The 14,742-nt window shown below is 38.7% G+C and overlaps 1 protein-coding gene across 20 annotated transcripts in view; it reads left to right on the top strand.

Annotated features, from left to right (window-relative positions):
- SVIL (supervillin) overlaps window positions 1-14,369 on the top strand; it is a 135,006-nt gene extending 120,637 nt beyond the window's left edge. For all 20 annotated transcript variants that reach the window (XM_085050421.1, XM_085050419.1, XM_085050418.1 and 17 more), the window contains 16 exons: window positions 633-788; window positions 1,617-1,753; window positions 2,264-2,411; window positions 2,531-2,676; window positions 3,492-3,667; window positions 3,768-3,912; window positions 4,372-4,648; window positions 6,347-6,498; window positions 7,707-7,812; window positions 8,639-8,846; window positions 9,655-9,788; window positions 10,455-10,610; window positions 11,014-11,157; window positions 11,844-11,965; window positions 12,806-12,961; window positions 13,086-14,369. In XM_085050421.1, coding sequence (XP_084906547.1) covers window positions 633-788; window positions 1,617-1,753; window positions 2,264-2,411; window positions 2,531-2,676; window positions 3,492-3,667; window positions 3,768-3,912; window positions 4,372-4,648; window positions 6,347-6,498; window positions 7,707-7,812; window positions 8,639-8,846; window positions 9,655-9,788; window positions 10,455-10,610; window positions 11,014-11,157; window positions 11,844-11,965; window positions 12,806-12,961; window positions 13,086-13,172 — 2,450 coding nt within the window. In that variant the 3' untranslated portion in view covers window positions 13,173-14,369. The remainder of the gene's footprint in view (window positions 1-632; window positions 789-1,616; window positions 1,754-2,263; window positions 2,412-2,530; window positions 2,677-3,491; window positions 3,668-3,767; window positions 3,913-4,371; window positions 4,649-6,346; window positions 6,499-7,706; window positions 7,813-8,638; window positions 8,847-9,654; window positions 9,789-10,454; window positions 10,611-11,013; window positions 11,158-11,843; window positions 11,966-12,805; window positions 12,962-13,085) is intronic.
- Window positions 14,370-14,742: the final 373 nt, after the last annotated feature.

The raw sequence follows: 14,742 nt of genomic DNA, 5'->3' as shown, positions 1-14,742 counted from the left end.
ACATTTGAATAAAGAAAGATCATCTTTAAATATTGACTGTATTGATGAACATGCTAATTATATGTGTAATACTTTGTTGCCATGTCATGAGAAGGATTTCCCTGAGTTACAAATTCATAAAGTGTGTTGTCTTTGGTTGACCAATAAGCAAAAGTAGCTAATAATTTGGGCTGTAAGTTTACAGTAAAACATGCCTAAGACTTCGAAATGTAAATTGGTGTTGCATCACACTGTCTCAGCCAAATTTTAAGGGAATTACAGTTAATTAGCCTTGTCTCTGTGCTTTTATTATCAATGACTTATAAGGCACTGAAGATCAACACAGTACTTCACAAAATATTGACTCAGGCATTTCCTAGCAAAGTTGGTATTTCTGCCAAATAGCATAATTCTGGCGCTGACAGTTTCCTCTTGGATGATATCTAAAAACTTAGATAATCCTAAAGCCACAAATCTTTTGGGCTAGTGGTTTACCTGAGTTTGATCTGGCTTTGTTGTTGCTATGGAAAAAAATAAAAAAACTGCAAATAATGGGCAGAAAATATTTTCTTATTGCAAAAAACAATTCTTTAATATAATTTTGTAATTTTTGTGTCTGTCTGTCTTTCCTCCAACTTCTTTTTATGTACAAGTGTCTACAAATTCAAATTTCTCAGAAGTAGCACTTGCTGGCCTGGCAAGCAAAGAGAACTTCAGCAACATTAGCCTGCGGAGTGTTAATCTAACAGAGCAAAACTCTAACAACAGTGCTGTGCCATACAAGAAGCTAATGCTCCTGCAAATTAAAGGTATGCTGGAACTGCTTTTACTTTCCACAAATAATAGGCTGAATGCAACATATGGGAGTTGCTACCACATTTAGATGCTTAGTTTGTTCTAGATCTTCAGGTCAAGATTTATGTCCAAAACCTGAAAAAATAAGTGATAATTGTGTAACAAAAGTTAAACTTTACAATAAGTTTGTATTGGGCCACTGGTGTGTGTTTCCCAAGGACAAAACAGAATAGTTCAGAAATTCTGGCTATCTGCTATGGAAATTTGTTAACTGTCCAATTCTTCCAGTGTTCAGTATAACTTGGAAATGACATGACAGTCATGTCATTTCCAAGTTATACTGAACACTGGAAGAATTGGACACTTAAAGTTAAGCAAGTGTTCTTGCTCCACTTCCCCTTACCTTAGTGCAAAGTGACATATCTGATTCTGCAAATAGCTAGGTTTTGGACAGCAAAATTCTTAAATTTCCTAAATTATTGAAACATTTTACTGCCTACAGAAGTTGTGTCGTAACTTCACTTAAGCAAATGTAAAAGGTTCTGGAATTTTGCTGCTGTCTGCCATTTACTTAATTCATTTCTTTCCAGAAGGACACAGAGTTGTTAAAGCAAGAACAGGAAATAATAGGAATATTAGTTGATAGGAGACAACATTTATTTTGTTTCCTGTGAGTAAATTCTTTTTCCACAGTAGTAGTCCTTTAATTCTTCTTAAACAGCCTGTTCCCACATATTTTGCTAAATGTGCTGGGATTGTTTGTATTTCATTCAAAACAAATTAGATTGTGACATTTGATAGTAGTAGTTGAAGGAATATAATTAGCTTTGTTTTCTCACTAGGAAGAAGACATGTTCAAACAAGATTAGTTGAACCAAGAGCCTCATCACTGAACAGTGGAGACTGTTTCCTGTTGTTAACTCCACATTTATGTTTCTTGTGGGTAGGAGAGTTTGCAAATGTCATAGAAAAAGCAAAGGTCAGTACTGTTGGGGGGGTTTATTTATTATTTATTTTTAGAACCATTGCAATACATGTCTCTGATGAAATAGAGCCTTGGGGCTAATTCTCTCAAAAAGTGGTGTGTAACTGATAGTCTGTGACAGGGAGATATGCAAGATTCCTGAAGTTACGTTTTAGGTCATGCACTGAATGAAGGCTGACATGGGAGTGTGTAGTTTTTGAAGCTGCAAGAGAAAAAAGGATATCCTCAGGATACAGACTGGACTCAAAAAAATAGTCTGAATTGCAGGATGTCCTTTTTATTCCCATGTCCATTGAGATCAGCCTTGCTTTAAGGCAAGTGAAAGAATAAATGTGTTTCTGTAACATTTTTTTCTAATGTCTGTTTATTTAGTGCAATAAATAATAATAATTTCTTCTGCTATTTGCTGTATTATATCCCATTTGCCTTCTCCCTGAACAAGAATATCGCACAAGTATTCCAAAGACTTAAGCAATCCTGTTCAGATAACTGTTAATCTCTTAGGCTTCAGAACTTGCAACTTTAATTCAGACAAAGAGGGAACTTGGCTGTAGAGCTTCTTATATACAGACAATAGAAGAAGGAATAAATACCCACACCCATGCAGCCAAAGACTTCTGGAAACTCCTTGGTGGACAGTCAAATTACCAGTGTAAGCATTGTTAATAGTTACAATATCTGTTGCTCTATCACAATAAAATAGTAAAGGCAGTTTTCTTTGGTAAAGATAGTTGAATGTTAATTTTTTTTTTTTGCAATCTTTTCCTTAAGCCGCTGGAAGTCCTGAAGAAGATGAAATGTATGAAGCTGCAATAATAGAAACAAATTGCATTTACCGCCTCGTAGAAGATAAACTCATTCCTGAGGATGACTACTGGGGAAAGGTGCCAAAATGTACCCTGCTACAACCAAAAGAGGTATAGTGCCACTTACTGCTTCTGTGGTAAATGCAGGAATGTGCAACTGATAATGACTTTCAGTTACTGCAAATACATGTGGAGAGGATCACTGAAAACTGGGTCCTCCACGTTTTTGAAAGGCTTCTGCACACTTGGCTGTCTAGAGTGTGCTGCTGATTTTCTCAAGAAATCAGTTCACATTATCTTCAAAGTAAAGTACCATTTTAGGAAGTGTAAATCTTTTCGTCAACAGTGGCTTACTCCAGAGTCATGAAGTGTGAAATAAGTAGCACTTCGGAAAAAGAAAACAAAATAAAAACCCGCTTTTATTTCTGTTCCTAGCAGACTTTTCCTCCTCAAACAACCATTTCACCCATGTAAGTCAGAATGAGAGCAGGTTTCTAAAATGATGGTGCATTTGCTTGAAAGTATTAGTCACTGGCTTTTTGTCTTTGTTGTGTGTTCTGTCAGCCTTCCCTGGCTGCAGGACAAGGCAAAGGTCTAAACGTCAGAGAAAGCTGCTGAAACTGGACAGCAATCGGTCATGCAACAGAACCAGGTTTTTAGCAATAAGAGCTCTCTAATCTAGTGACTTTAGCTACCTAAAGATACACCTCATTCCCCATATTTGCTTCCAGTCATCCTCAACAATTGGACATCACAGTGCAGACCGGTGCCCTGTCCTTACTTGCATTGCAGTGCTACTTGTTAGTGTCACTAAAGAAACTCACATATTTAGGGGGGTTTCTGTTCAGCACAAGGAAACTGGAGGATCAAGGTATCACCTAACCTAATGGTTGGTTGATTTTTTTGTTGTTTGGTTTTGGTTTTAGGTGCTGGTGTTTGATTTTGGCAGTGAAGTGTATGTATGGCATGGAAAGGAAGTCACTTTAGCACAAAGAAAAGTGGCATTCCAGCTGGCAAAACACTTGTGGAATGGCACCTTTGACTACTCCAATTGTGATATAAATCCTCTGGACCCAGGAGAATGCAATCCCCTCATACCCAGGTATCATAACTTGAATTAAGTCTCATTGCAGATACTTAGTTTTCTTGCCCTCTTTTCACAGTGTTTCATTTGATTCTATATCTTTTGTTCCCTTGCACAGAAAGGGACAAGGACGCCCAGACTGGGCTGTATTTGGCAGACTCACAGAACATAATGAGACAATACTGTTCAAAGAAAAATTTCTTGATTGGACAGAACTGAAGAAACTCAATGAGAAGAATTCTAGTGAATCCCTTCACCAGAAGGTGCATATAATAAGCATGCTAGGTATTTCAAACTAGATGACCTAGTTGGGATGGCAGCCAGGGAAGCTTGTGCTCAAGGATCCAGAGCATGTTCTTTATCCTGTGGGCTTTGACCTACGAGTCAGAATATCCCCTCCTACAGTGAACCCACAGAGTTGTTTTATATTATTTCTATATTACATTATAATTATAAATATATTTGTATGTATTATTAATATATGTTATATATAAATATATTATTCTATTATGTATTATTATTACTATTATTTATATTTGTTATTTATTTATGAGCCAGGCAGCTCAATGAATACTGATGAGGTCAAAGCTAACAAGTCATCAAAAAATGACAAGATACTAAAGTATTGAAATATGCAGGAGTCAAAATGTCTGACTGGAACGGTGGGGCAAGAAGAAAAAAAGCTGTGCTCAAAGAAATATCTTCTCTGTGTTTTTTGACAGGAAGAATCCAGATCTGATTCTAAACCATATGATGTCATGCTAATGGTAGCTGTGCCTCAAACAACTGTAGGCACAGTCTTGGATGGAATGAATATTGGCCGGGGCTATGGACTTGTAGAAGGAGAAGATGGGAGGCAGTTTGAAATTATCACTGCCTCAGTGGATGTCTGGCACATCCTGGAATTCGATTATAGTAGACTGCCTAAGCAAAGCATAGGGCAGTTCCATGAGGGAGACACTTATGTGGTGAAGTGGAAGTACATGGTGAGCACTACAGGTTAGTGAACAATTCCATTTCATTCTGCTGAAACATGCAGAAGTGCAGCTAAAACTCCTGCTCTTGATGATGAGATCCAGACCTAGATTTCCATGGTTATGAGACAGTTTGAAAGGTTAGGGATGCTAATTTAGCCTTCCTAGGTCTTTAAAAAGTAGAGCTTCTTACTTTGTTTAAAAGAAAGCAGTAGAAAATAAAAAAGTTGTAGTTACTTTTGATACACCAAACGTAATGCTGTCAATCTCTGCTTTTACCCAGCACTGGTGGTGTACATATTCACCATATTAATGAACCATAATTCTGGTTCATTAAGCCAGATTTATGCCCACAGCTTAACACCAAAATAACTAGGCAGCTGGACTGATGGCAGTGGTCTGAATGTCTTGCAAGAGGTAGGCTTAGCAACAAGAAAAACGTTTGCTGGGTAATGGAGATCAGTAACAATGACAGGAAAAGCCCTTGCCAGCTCATTGCCCTTGCTGGCCCTTCTGCTGTTGCTGGAAACCCTTTGATCTGGATTTCAGGCTCAGCAGTGTTCTGACAAAGAGCCTGAGAGCAGCAGGTAAAGGCTGAGAACTTGTCAGCTTCATAATCCCATTGTAACTCTCCCTTCTGGCACTAAACTAAGAATAGGTGGCTTTTGTGGTAAGTTAAAGACAAATAGTCTAAAACTGATTGTTCCAAATAGCAGTATATTAAAATGGGTTGAAAGCAGCATAACAGTTATATAGCTTCAGTCTTTTAGCCAAAAAATGTAGGTAGGTCTTAGTCAGGATCGTTGAGATCAGATACTGGCAAATCCAAGAAAAATACAAAAGCTTTAAGTCTTGGGAGAAGTGGGTAACACTAGTACTGAACTGTAAACAGACTTCTAGTCCAAATAGATGAAAACATATTCCATCACTCCAAAACAGAATAAATTTTTATGTAGAAGGCAGTACTTTTATGGGCTGAATTACAGATAAGAATGAAAACCATAAATTTTAGAAGTGAGTAGTGGTTTGAGTATTCTCAACTTGAAAAAAACAGGATGCTTTCTCCTAAGTGTTTCAGTTGGATGCTGCTCAGCACAGCTGGAATCCAGGCAGAAGTTGTAATATTTTATTTTTTAAATCTGTTTTAAAACTCTTGGGTTTTTTAAATTCTTTAATTTAATTATATCTGTTTATTCCCTATTCACTGGAAAGAGTGAAACATTCTATAACTGGTTTTGTTGCTAAATTTCACTTGCTGTAAACATTATTTGCTTATCATTACAACTGAATACCAATTCTCAAAAAAAAACCCAAAAAAGGCAGCTGCTCTCCTCCTGCCAAAGAACAGGAAAATGTAATGTGTAATGTGGAAAATGAGGCATAATGCACTCTTCTGGTAACATAACTGGACATGCCATTTCACATGCAAATTGGCTCAAGTGCTGTCAGTTATTTTTCTCCAGATAGTACCAGTTCTTTCTACGTCTCTTTCTCCAACCACCACAGGCATCTCTGCCTGTGTGGGCTCACATCCACCTGAGGAGACAATGCCAACACTGCATGGGGACATGCTGGCTTGGAGACCTAATATTCCTCCAATTGCACATTTTTTTCCTTCCTGTTCTGGATGGGATAGTGCTGAGCTGGCAGATGAGGTTAAATTATGTGCTGTTTAAACCTATAGCCAGAGTACTTTCTTCAGCATGTGCTCTCTGTTTCGCAGTTGGAAGCAGACAAAAAGGAGAGCAACAAGTACGGGCTGTTGGAAAAGAGAAATGTGTGTATTTCTTTTGGCAAGGAAGGCACTCCACAGTGAGTGAGAAAGGAACATCAGCACTCATGACAGTGGAACTTGATGAAGAGAGAGGAGCACAGGTGAGCTTCTAGGTGGCAGACCTGGTAAGATTTGGCTGCCTGGGTTGCCACTAATGGTAAACAGGAGTTATTTTTTTGCCTCCTCCCTTTCTGTACACACATTCTTGCCATTACAAATAGTCAGACCTCAAAATTACTTTTGACATTATGCCAGTTGCCAGAGACTTGTAAGCTCCTTTATGGATTGTCATTCCCAAATCTTGCTTCTAAGGATATTTCTGAAAAAGGCTCAAGGAGAAGGTCTTCTCTTCCCTTCCCAGCAGGAATAGGTGAAATAGAGTTACACAGATTCATTTGAGTACATGTTCAGATAGCAGGACTTCCATTTGAGTACATGTTCAGATAGCAGGACTGTCTTCCTAGTGCTGAGGAGAAGCACTTTCTGCAGGCCAAGGCAAAAAAATACATTTGAAATTTTCAATTTGTTTACTCTGTAATTACATATTAATTGCATTGTTTGCAGAGATTCTAGCCAATGCAGATGCAGCTAGTTTGAAGCTGAAAGGACAGGCTAGTTTACTTTGTCTTTAGGCAGACTTGGGCTTCGCTGTGGCTTCACAGTTACCAGCATACAAAGTGGGAGGTTTAAAGTTAGTTTCTGTACCTTGACCATGTTTTAATTAGTTTTTTAACAGCAGCATAAAAATTGCCAGGAAGACAGGAGGTCATAGAGGAGAAATATAAGAGCCCTTGATCAAGAGTTTGAGAGTCTCTGCAATGCAGTTGATTTAGGAATTGGCAATATCAGTTTCATACTCCAAATGCAAAGTGAGCAAAGAACATGCATGTTATCATAGAAACCAGTTTTACAGCAAATTTTGAACCTACTACAGCTCCTATGTTACCTCCATAATGGTTTCAGTGAACATCAGTCAAGGTGGACAGGTTCTGTAAAAATTCATAAATTTCAAAAAATGATTTGTTTAAACCAATTTAAATTAAAGTTCATTTGGTATTCCATTATCCTCTGAAACTCAATTGTTGGGTTCCAGCTAGAGGTTTCTTTTAATATGCAGGTCACATATGGAACCCATTGCATGCTGATATATGGTAATTTCAACAATAGTCAGCAGTTGTAAATTAGAAGGAAAGCCATCTCCATGGGTGGCCATAACTATATAATTTTTAATAATCCGTAGAGACCAGTTTTCCTGAGTCTGTATACTTGCTTCATTTTTTTAATGGGGATTGGTGCTTTCAATTTCCAGGTACAAGTGCTTCAAGGGAAAGAACCACCGTGCTTCTTGCAGTGTTTCCAAGGAGGGATGATTGTGCATGCTGGAAGAAGGGAAGAGGAAGAAGAAAATGCACAAAGTAAATTATTGTTAGTTAAGAGTTTCTGCCCCAAAATCCTTTTTTAGCTGTTGTGGAGGGCTTTGTATTCAGTCTCAACTACTATACTCTATAGAAAGGAAAAATGAATGCCATGAAACTCGGGACAGCTTTGCAATGCTTTGTTTCAAGGTAGTCTTTTTCTTCTTTGAGCATAGAATGGATTTTGTCACCCTAGAGCATGCTGACTTGATTGTATTAATGCCCATATAAATGGTTTTAGTTTGGTTTTACTTAAGCCAAGTGCCCATTTGCTTTAAAGTATGTTCTTTTCTACACAATGTTGGGAATAAATGTGTTTTTATGAGCAGTTCTTCTGCTCCAAAGAAAGCTCTAAGCTTTTATTACCCAATCATTGCTTTTTGTAACATATTCCTTGAATGCAGTAGTTGAGGTAGGAGAATTTCAATGGAAGTGTAGCTTGGAGATGTTCCAGTTTTCACTTGACTGTGACCTTACGTTCTTAAGGTGCAGAGGGGAAGAGGAGCTGAATAGGAGGAATATTGTGTTGGTTTCCCTTTTTTTCACCATATGAAACAGCAGAACTTGACTCTTCTGCTCTGTTAAGCTCTTCAGCTCTCAGTACTTGTACTCTAGTAGCAAGGTTTCAGAAGGCATCTTTTCTGCACAGAGTTTCTCAAGTAGTGTTAGCCAAACTTGGTGCTTAGATAGTTTATTCTGTGACAACAGAAGGCATGAAGTAGATGAAATTCATCCAGTGTGGGAACAGCTGTTCCAGAGCAGAGGTTTTGAATTTTCAGTCCCATGTGATTTGATAATACAGCTGCACTGTTCCTGTCTGCTCCAGGTGATTGGAGGCTTTATTGTGTGCGAGGAGAAGTTCCCAATGAAGGAAACTTACTTGAAGTAGCATGTCACTGCAGCAGCCTGCGTTCCCGGACATCCATGATTGTCCTCAATATCAACAAAGCTCTTATCTACCTGTGGCACGGCTGCAAAGCACAGTCTCACACCAAGGATGTAGGAAGAACAGCAGCCAATAAAATAAAAGAACAGTGAGTGTCTGAGCTATATTTTGGAGATGTATATGTAGGCTATTAACTTAAAATAGGCTGACTCAAGGAAAATCTGAAATAAATAAAGTTGTCCTCTGAATACAAATGCGGCATGTGCTTGTTTGGTCAGGAGGAGGAGTGAAGGTTGGTTGGTTTGGAGAAAACTCATGTTCTGTAATTGCTTTCATTGAAGGTCAAATGCATTTTTAGTAGACTCACAGAATAGTTTGAATTGGAAGGGACCTTAAAGATCATCTAACTCCAGCCCCCCTGCCATGGTGAGAGATACCTTCCACTAGACCAGGTTGCTCAAATCCCCATCCGACCTGGCCTTGAGCACTTCCATGGATGGGGCATCCATATTCTTCCTACTGTACTAATTACAGTTGAAAAAAAAAACTGTCGCTTTCCATTTGGAGTGAGATGCTAAACATCTGAATAGCAAATTAAATGGAATTTGAGAGGAGGATTAGAATCCAGCTTTGTGAATAAGGAAGAAGAAATTAATTTGAGAAAGCATGCAAGGAGGACAGCAGCAGTTACAAAAGCAGGCAGTGAGAGTTCCTACTGAGAGCTCCTGCAAGCATCTCCTTCACTCTGGGAATGAGATCTGAATGCTTTGAGAATAGCTGTTGAAATTCCTTATCTTGTTTTTTGATAATTTTTCCAAGTGCCCATGTTGACACGAAGCGTGCAGCAAGCCTATGGGGTATTTTTGGGTTCCACTAATGCGAGTGGCCAGCAGTTTTGTGTTAGCTGTGTTTGGGGCAGAAACGCTGGGTTCATTCTCCCTCTTTGTGTTTTGCAGGTGTCCACTGGAGGCAGGGCTGCACAGCAGCAGCAAGGTGACGATTCATGAATGTGATGAAGGGTCAGAGCCCCTGGGATTCTGGGATGCATTAGGGAGGAGAGATCGGAAGGCCTATGATTGCATGTTACAAGGTAAACCTGCCTTCCTGGATTTGGCACTCACATTTTACTTTACTGGTCCATGGTGTTGTCAGATTTAGTGTAAAGTTTTTGAAGAACTTTTTGGTAGTTTAGTTGATCCCTTCAGAGACATGCTTCCAAAAATCTTACTGAATTAAGTAATAGTGTTCTAGAATGAAAGTGCTGGAAAACCAAGTGTTTCATTTTGTTCTCCCCCACTTCTGCTGCCCCTCTGTATTCAGACAGCACAGAGCAATAGTTAACACTATACCAAATATATTTTGCTTCTCTTCTGAAGGGATTTAGGAGGCAGTTCTGCACACATTCCTGTCCAGCCTTTGCTTTGAAACTGCCAACAAAGGTAGCAGGGGAGTTGATTTACCAAGTGGAAAATTTGTCAGCTAACTCTGAGATGGGCTTGCTTCACTTAAGCTGCAGAACAGCCAGTTATGAAATGGCTGATAGTAACTAACCAGGATCAGATTCAGACTGATGGCAGCCAGCCGCTCAGCTCAGCTCCTTTGCAGCTGTTGCTAGTCCCTCAAGACATCTGGCTGTCTTGGCTGATTTTGTCAAAACCCAGAAAATTTACAGTCACTTTAAAAGCTTATTTGTTAGTTTTTACAATTAGATCTGACATTTTCTGTTGTGACTCTTCTTAATTTTTGTTCTTTAAAGATCCTGGAAAGTTTAATTTCACGCCCCGCCTGTTCAGCCTCAGTAGTTCATCAGGAGAATTCTCAGCCACTGAGTACGTTTACCCTTCAAGAGACCCTGCTGTCGTCAATTCCATGCCATTCTTGCAAGAGGATCTTTACACTGCCCCACAGCCAGGTATGTGTTTTAAAATGCTTAAGTAAGAAGAAAACAGATGACTGTGTCCTGCATCAGGCAGTGTTTCAGTAATTGTAAGCACTTTTAACTTGATTTATCACAGGAAAATGTGTGCATGTGATGCTTATACAGTATTTAGCAATAACAGTAATTTTCCCATTGTAAAGATGCTGAGAAATAATCAAGTGTATATGTATCCCAGAAGCTTGCTGTAAAAATACATTGTTTATATCAGAGAATCCAAGTCCAGCTGAAGTTTAGCTGGATGATTAACAAAAGGGATTGGTAAGCCGTGAAATGATCCTGTTATGATGCTGACAAGCATATAAAACTGGGCTTGTTTAGGGGATTACAAGAACTAGTAAGTGGCTGATGATGGATTTGTTATTCTCTGACTGTGTAGCACTCTTCCTTGTTGACAATCACCATGAAGTGTACCTGTGGCAAGGCTGGTGGCCTGTGGAAAACAAAATCACTGGATCAGCTCGGATAAGGTGGGCTACGGACAGGAAATGCGCCATGGAGACAGTGCTCCGGTACTGCAAAGGTAACAGACTGCTCTGAGTGTGTCATACCTGTCCATGCCTTGCTATCCTGAGCTGAAAGGCACTCCCCCTATGTTATCAATTATCACCAGTTTATTTGAAGATACATTCTTCACTCTTTTGTAGCAAACCATTTGTCCAGTAATGGCATTGTTCCCAAATTGCCAAGATGCTCTGCTGACTCTGCTCTCAGTGGAAAGGCTTCATTTATTGTGTTACACCTCAGAATCACAAGTTAACAGTTTAAACATTCTCACTTAAGCCTCCAAGCTTAAGCTGAGTTGGTTGCTGGCAGAACACTTCTGCTGAGCATACCAAAAGGTTTCATTTACCTGAATTTGGCTAATTTCAGATCATCACACTCTGCTTACTCTATTCTAAGTCTGTTTTTGTAAGATAAGAAAGGCATTGGGTTAGGAGTAGCTGTTGGGGATTTTCAGCATATATGTTTTAATCTTTGTGGTCAGATACACAAAAGGCAGGTGTGAGAATACTGAAAAACATGTTAAAATGTCCCATACTAATTAAAAAAAAAACTGGAAAATTTATTATTTTAGCCTTAAACTGCTTTAGCTTTTCAGGAAAAAATTAAATACTCCTAGGAGGCAGCTTTGGATTGTGGGTGACATTTCAAATACTGTACCATTTGTAATTTCTCTCTCTTTTTTGTGTTTTGACTGTTTTTTAGGAAAAAATGTAAAGAAGCCCCCAAAATCCTATCTAATTCATGCTGGCCTAGAGCCTCTGACATTCACTAATATGTTCCCAAGTTGGGAGCACAGGGAAGACATCGCAGAGATCACAGAAATGGTAAATCTTTTCATTGCACAGACAGTCTCCTATTGCTAGTAACTGTGTCTTGTGTTGTCAGTAACATTAGTTATTTGTGCTGTCAAGCTCTAAATCCAGAGGATAAACTTAGAAAGCACAGTTTAGGAGTCTGCATAGGAAAAAAACAACAACAACAACAAAACAAAAACAAACAAACAACTACTACCACAGCTAAATTCTGACTGGGAATGTGTCTATCAGAGGCATTCCTGTTAGTTTTTTTCATGTAGCTTCTCATACCCTTTTTTTGATAAAAACAGGAGGAAAGTGTTATCTGAATCACCTCATAGAAAGAGGTGTGCTAGAGTTCGAGCTTAACTGAATAGCTGTTTCAATCATGCAGCAATGTGCAGTTCTGGTCTGCTCTCCAGATTTGAAGTGCAGGGCAGCAAAACACCTCTCACAGGATCAGCTGCCTCCAAGGGCTCTGTTACTGACTTCCTTACCTGGGATGCAGAGTCACAGCCAAATGTCATGTGTCTGCTTTAACAGCTGTCAGTCAAGGGGCATCTCAATGCAAATAACATTTTCTGTTTTGTAAGTCTTCTGCAGCCATCCTTAGTAGAAAATGCTGGCTTCATGACTAAATGCAGATTTCAGCCTTAAACTGAGATTCTGGGAGTACAGGATGTCCTTCTGCTAAGTGCAAACCTGGTTTTAGCAGTGAAATTGTTGTAGGGCAGAGCTGTTGGCCTGTGTGCACACCTGGACGTACAGCTTTCTGCTCAGGCAGGGCAGGTTATCCCATGCCATCTGCAGATGGCCATGGGTGCAGATGGTTTCAGCATTGTGATCCTGTTCTCTGTTTTCTCCTTCCAGGATGCCGATGTTTCTAATCAGATAATACTTGTAGAGGATGTGCTGGCCAAGCTGTGTAAAACAGTGTATCCACTAGCAGATCTCCTAGCTAGGCCTCTGCCTGAGGGAGTTGATCCACTGAAGCTTGAAATTTATCTTTCAGATGAGGACTTTGAGGTAAGGAGAAGAGGTGCACTGTTACTCTGTGCATCTGTGTTTAACCATGTGGGAAAGTCATTTACTGGTTATGCTACTTGTCAGTTGTTTTTGCTAATAGCACATCCTCTCATTTTAAATGCAGGTTGCATTGGAGATGACAAGAGAGGAGTACAATGCACTGCCATCTTGGAAGCAGGTGAACCTGAAGAAGGCAAAAGGACTTTTCTAAGCTGTGTTTATATGGGAGTGAGCACTAAAGGGATGTCCATTCTCACTTTCTCTGTCCTTTAAAAGAATTGTACCCTACATTTACAGAACAAATAAAAATAATCTGAAGTTATTAGTGACTACCTATCTGGAGGTGTGTAATATTATAAAAGGCCAAGAGAACTCTTTGAAAATGGAATTCAATTTTGACTCTTAAAGGTAATGTGTTTAAGCTCCTTTCTCCTATGCACTTAAACAGTAGTTTCTTGAGCTACTGCTGCAGGTGTCCTTTGGCTATATACAATACTTGCCATTTTTGTTTTTAAAGAAGTTCTCTTTGTAAAGTGTTATTTTGTTAGTTTGTGGATTACAAAGAATTTATATTTATATAAACACATAGAACAAGTACGTATTTAACAATGCAATATATATTCACTTTCAAGACTTTCATGTCAAAACTACAGAAAAGTAGCTGGATGGCAGTTGCTTGTACCAACTTAGCTATACCACCAATATGTATCTCCTTCGCATTCTGAAAAGTTTCTCTTTGCAATAGTTAATGAATTGTTCTCAGTGCTGCTTCAGGTGCTAAACCGAACAAAGCGTTTGTATTTATAGCATGGATTTCTTGAGAAACTATGCGAATCAACCTTTATACTTTATTATCCAAAAATGTATAGTGCCTTGTTTTTTGTGTACAGTTTATATACAAAAAAAAAGATTGGTCCGCATTTTGAAGATGGCTCAGAACGGTCTCCTATGTTACTTTTATAATAGTAGAAATAAAAACATCTCAGTTTCTAATACTTGTTGTAAACATTAAACATGTCTTTTGTGATATAAGAACCAAAAGTAAAAGCTTCTGAATAAACTCCTAGTGATGCTCTGACTTGTCATTACTTTGTACTGTAATCTGTACCAGGTCATTGGAACCTTCCATAACATGGTATTTTCTCAAAATATTTTAACCTTAGATGTCTGTGGGTATTGTACAGAGTTATAATTTGAGAAGCAGATAATGTAGAAAATAATCAATGTATGAGATAAAATTAAGTTGGGCAACATTTTAATGCTGAATGTTGGAACAGTCACACAACTCCTGTATCCTTTGGGTTTCCCTGTTTTATATATGAAACCAAAATAATTATGCTGTTTTCAAAATTTGAAAAAATCTTTTCAACCTTTGTGCAATTGGAAGTAAAATTTGAACTGAAAATGAGCATTGTGTCTATTCTTTCAGTAAGCACTGAAGTCAAAATTGTTTTTGCTCAGTTAATTAGGACATTGAATAGGCTCATCAAGTAAATATTTGCTGTTGTTTGAAATGGTTTTCAGGCATTTGGCATTTCTGTAGTAAGTTTTGAGGTTCTTCTCTGGTAGCCTAGTGGGTTTCACATTTTCATTCCTGGCCACAGAACTTTCCTTCTGCCCTGCAGCCATTCAGAGCTGCTCCTGGTTTGGGATGGTGCCTATTGCTGCTCTTGTCATTCTCCTAGGCTGAGGGAATTGAAGTGAGATTTTTGAATGTGTGAGGTGTGGATTTCTGCAAGACCTGCAGAATGTATTGCTCCATAGTTAAAGTGAATCTTGTT

This window comes from Lichenostomus cassidix, chromosome 2, assembly GCF_008360975.1.
Source record: "Lichenostomus cassidix isolate B80296 chromosome 2, HeHo_3.0, whole genome shotgun sequence".
In the NCBI taxonomy this organism is placed as follows: Eukaryota; Metazoa; Chordata; class Aves; order Passeriformes; family Meliphagidae; genus Lichenostomus; species Lichenostomus cassidix.
Note: the sequence above shows the minus strand (reverse complement) of the source record. Positions and strands in the feature narration are given on the sequence as shown.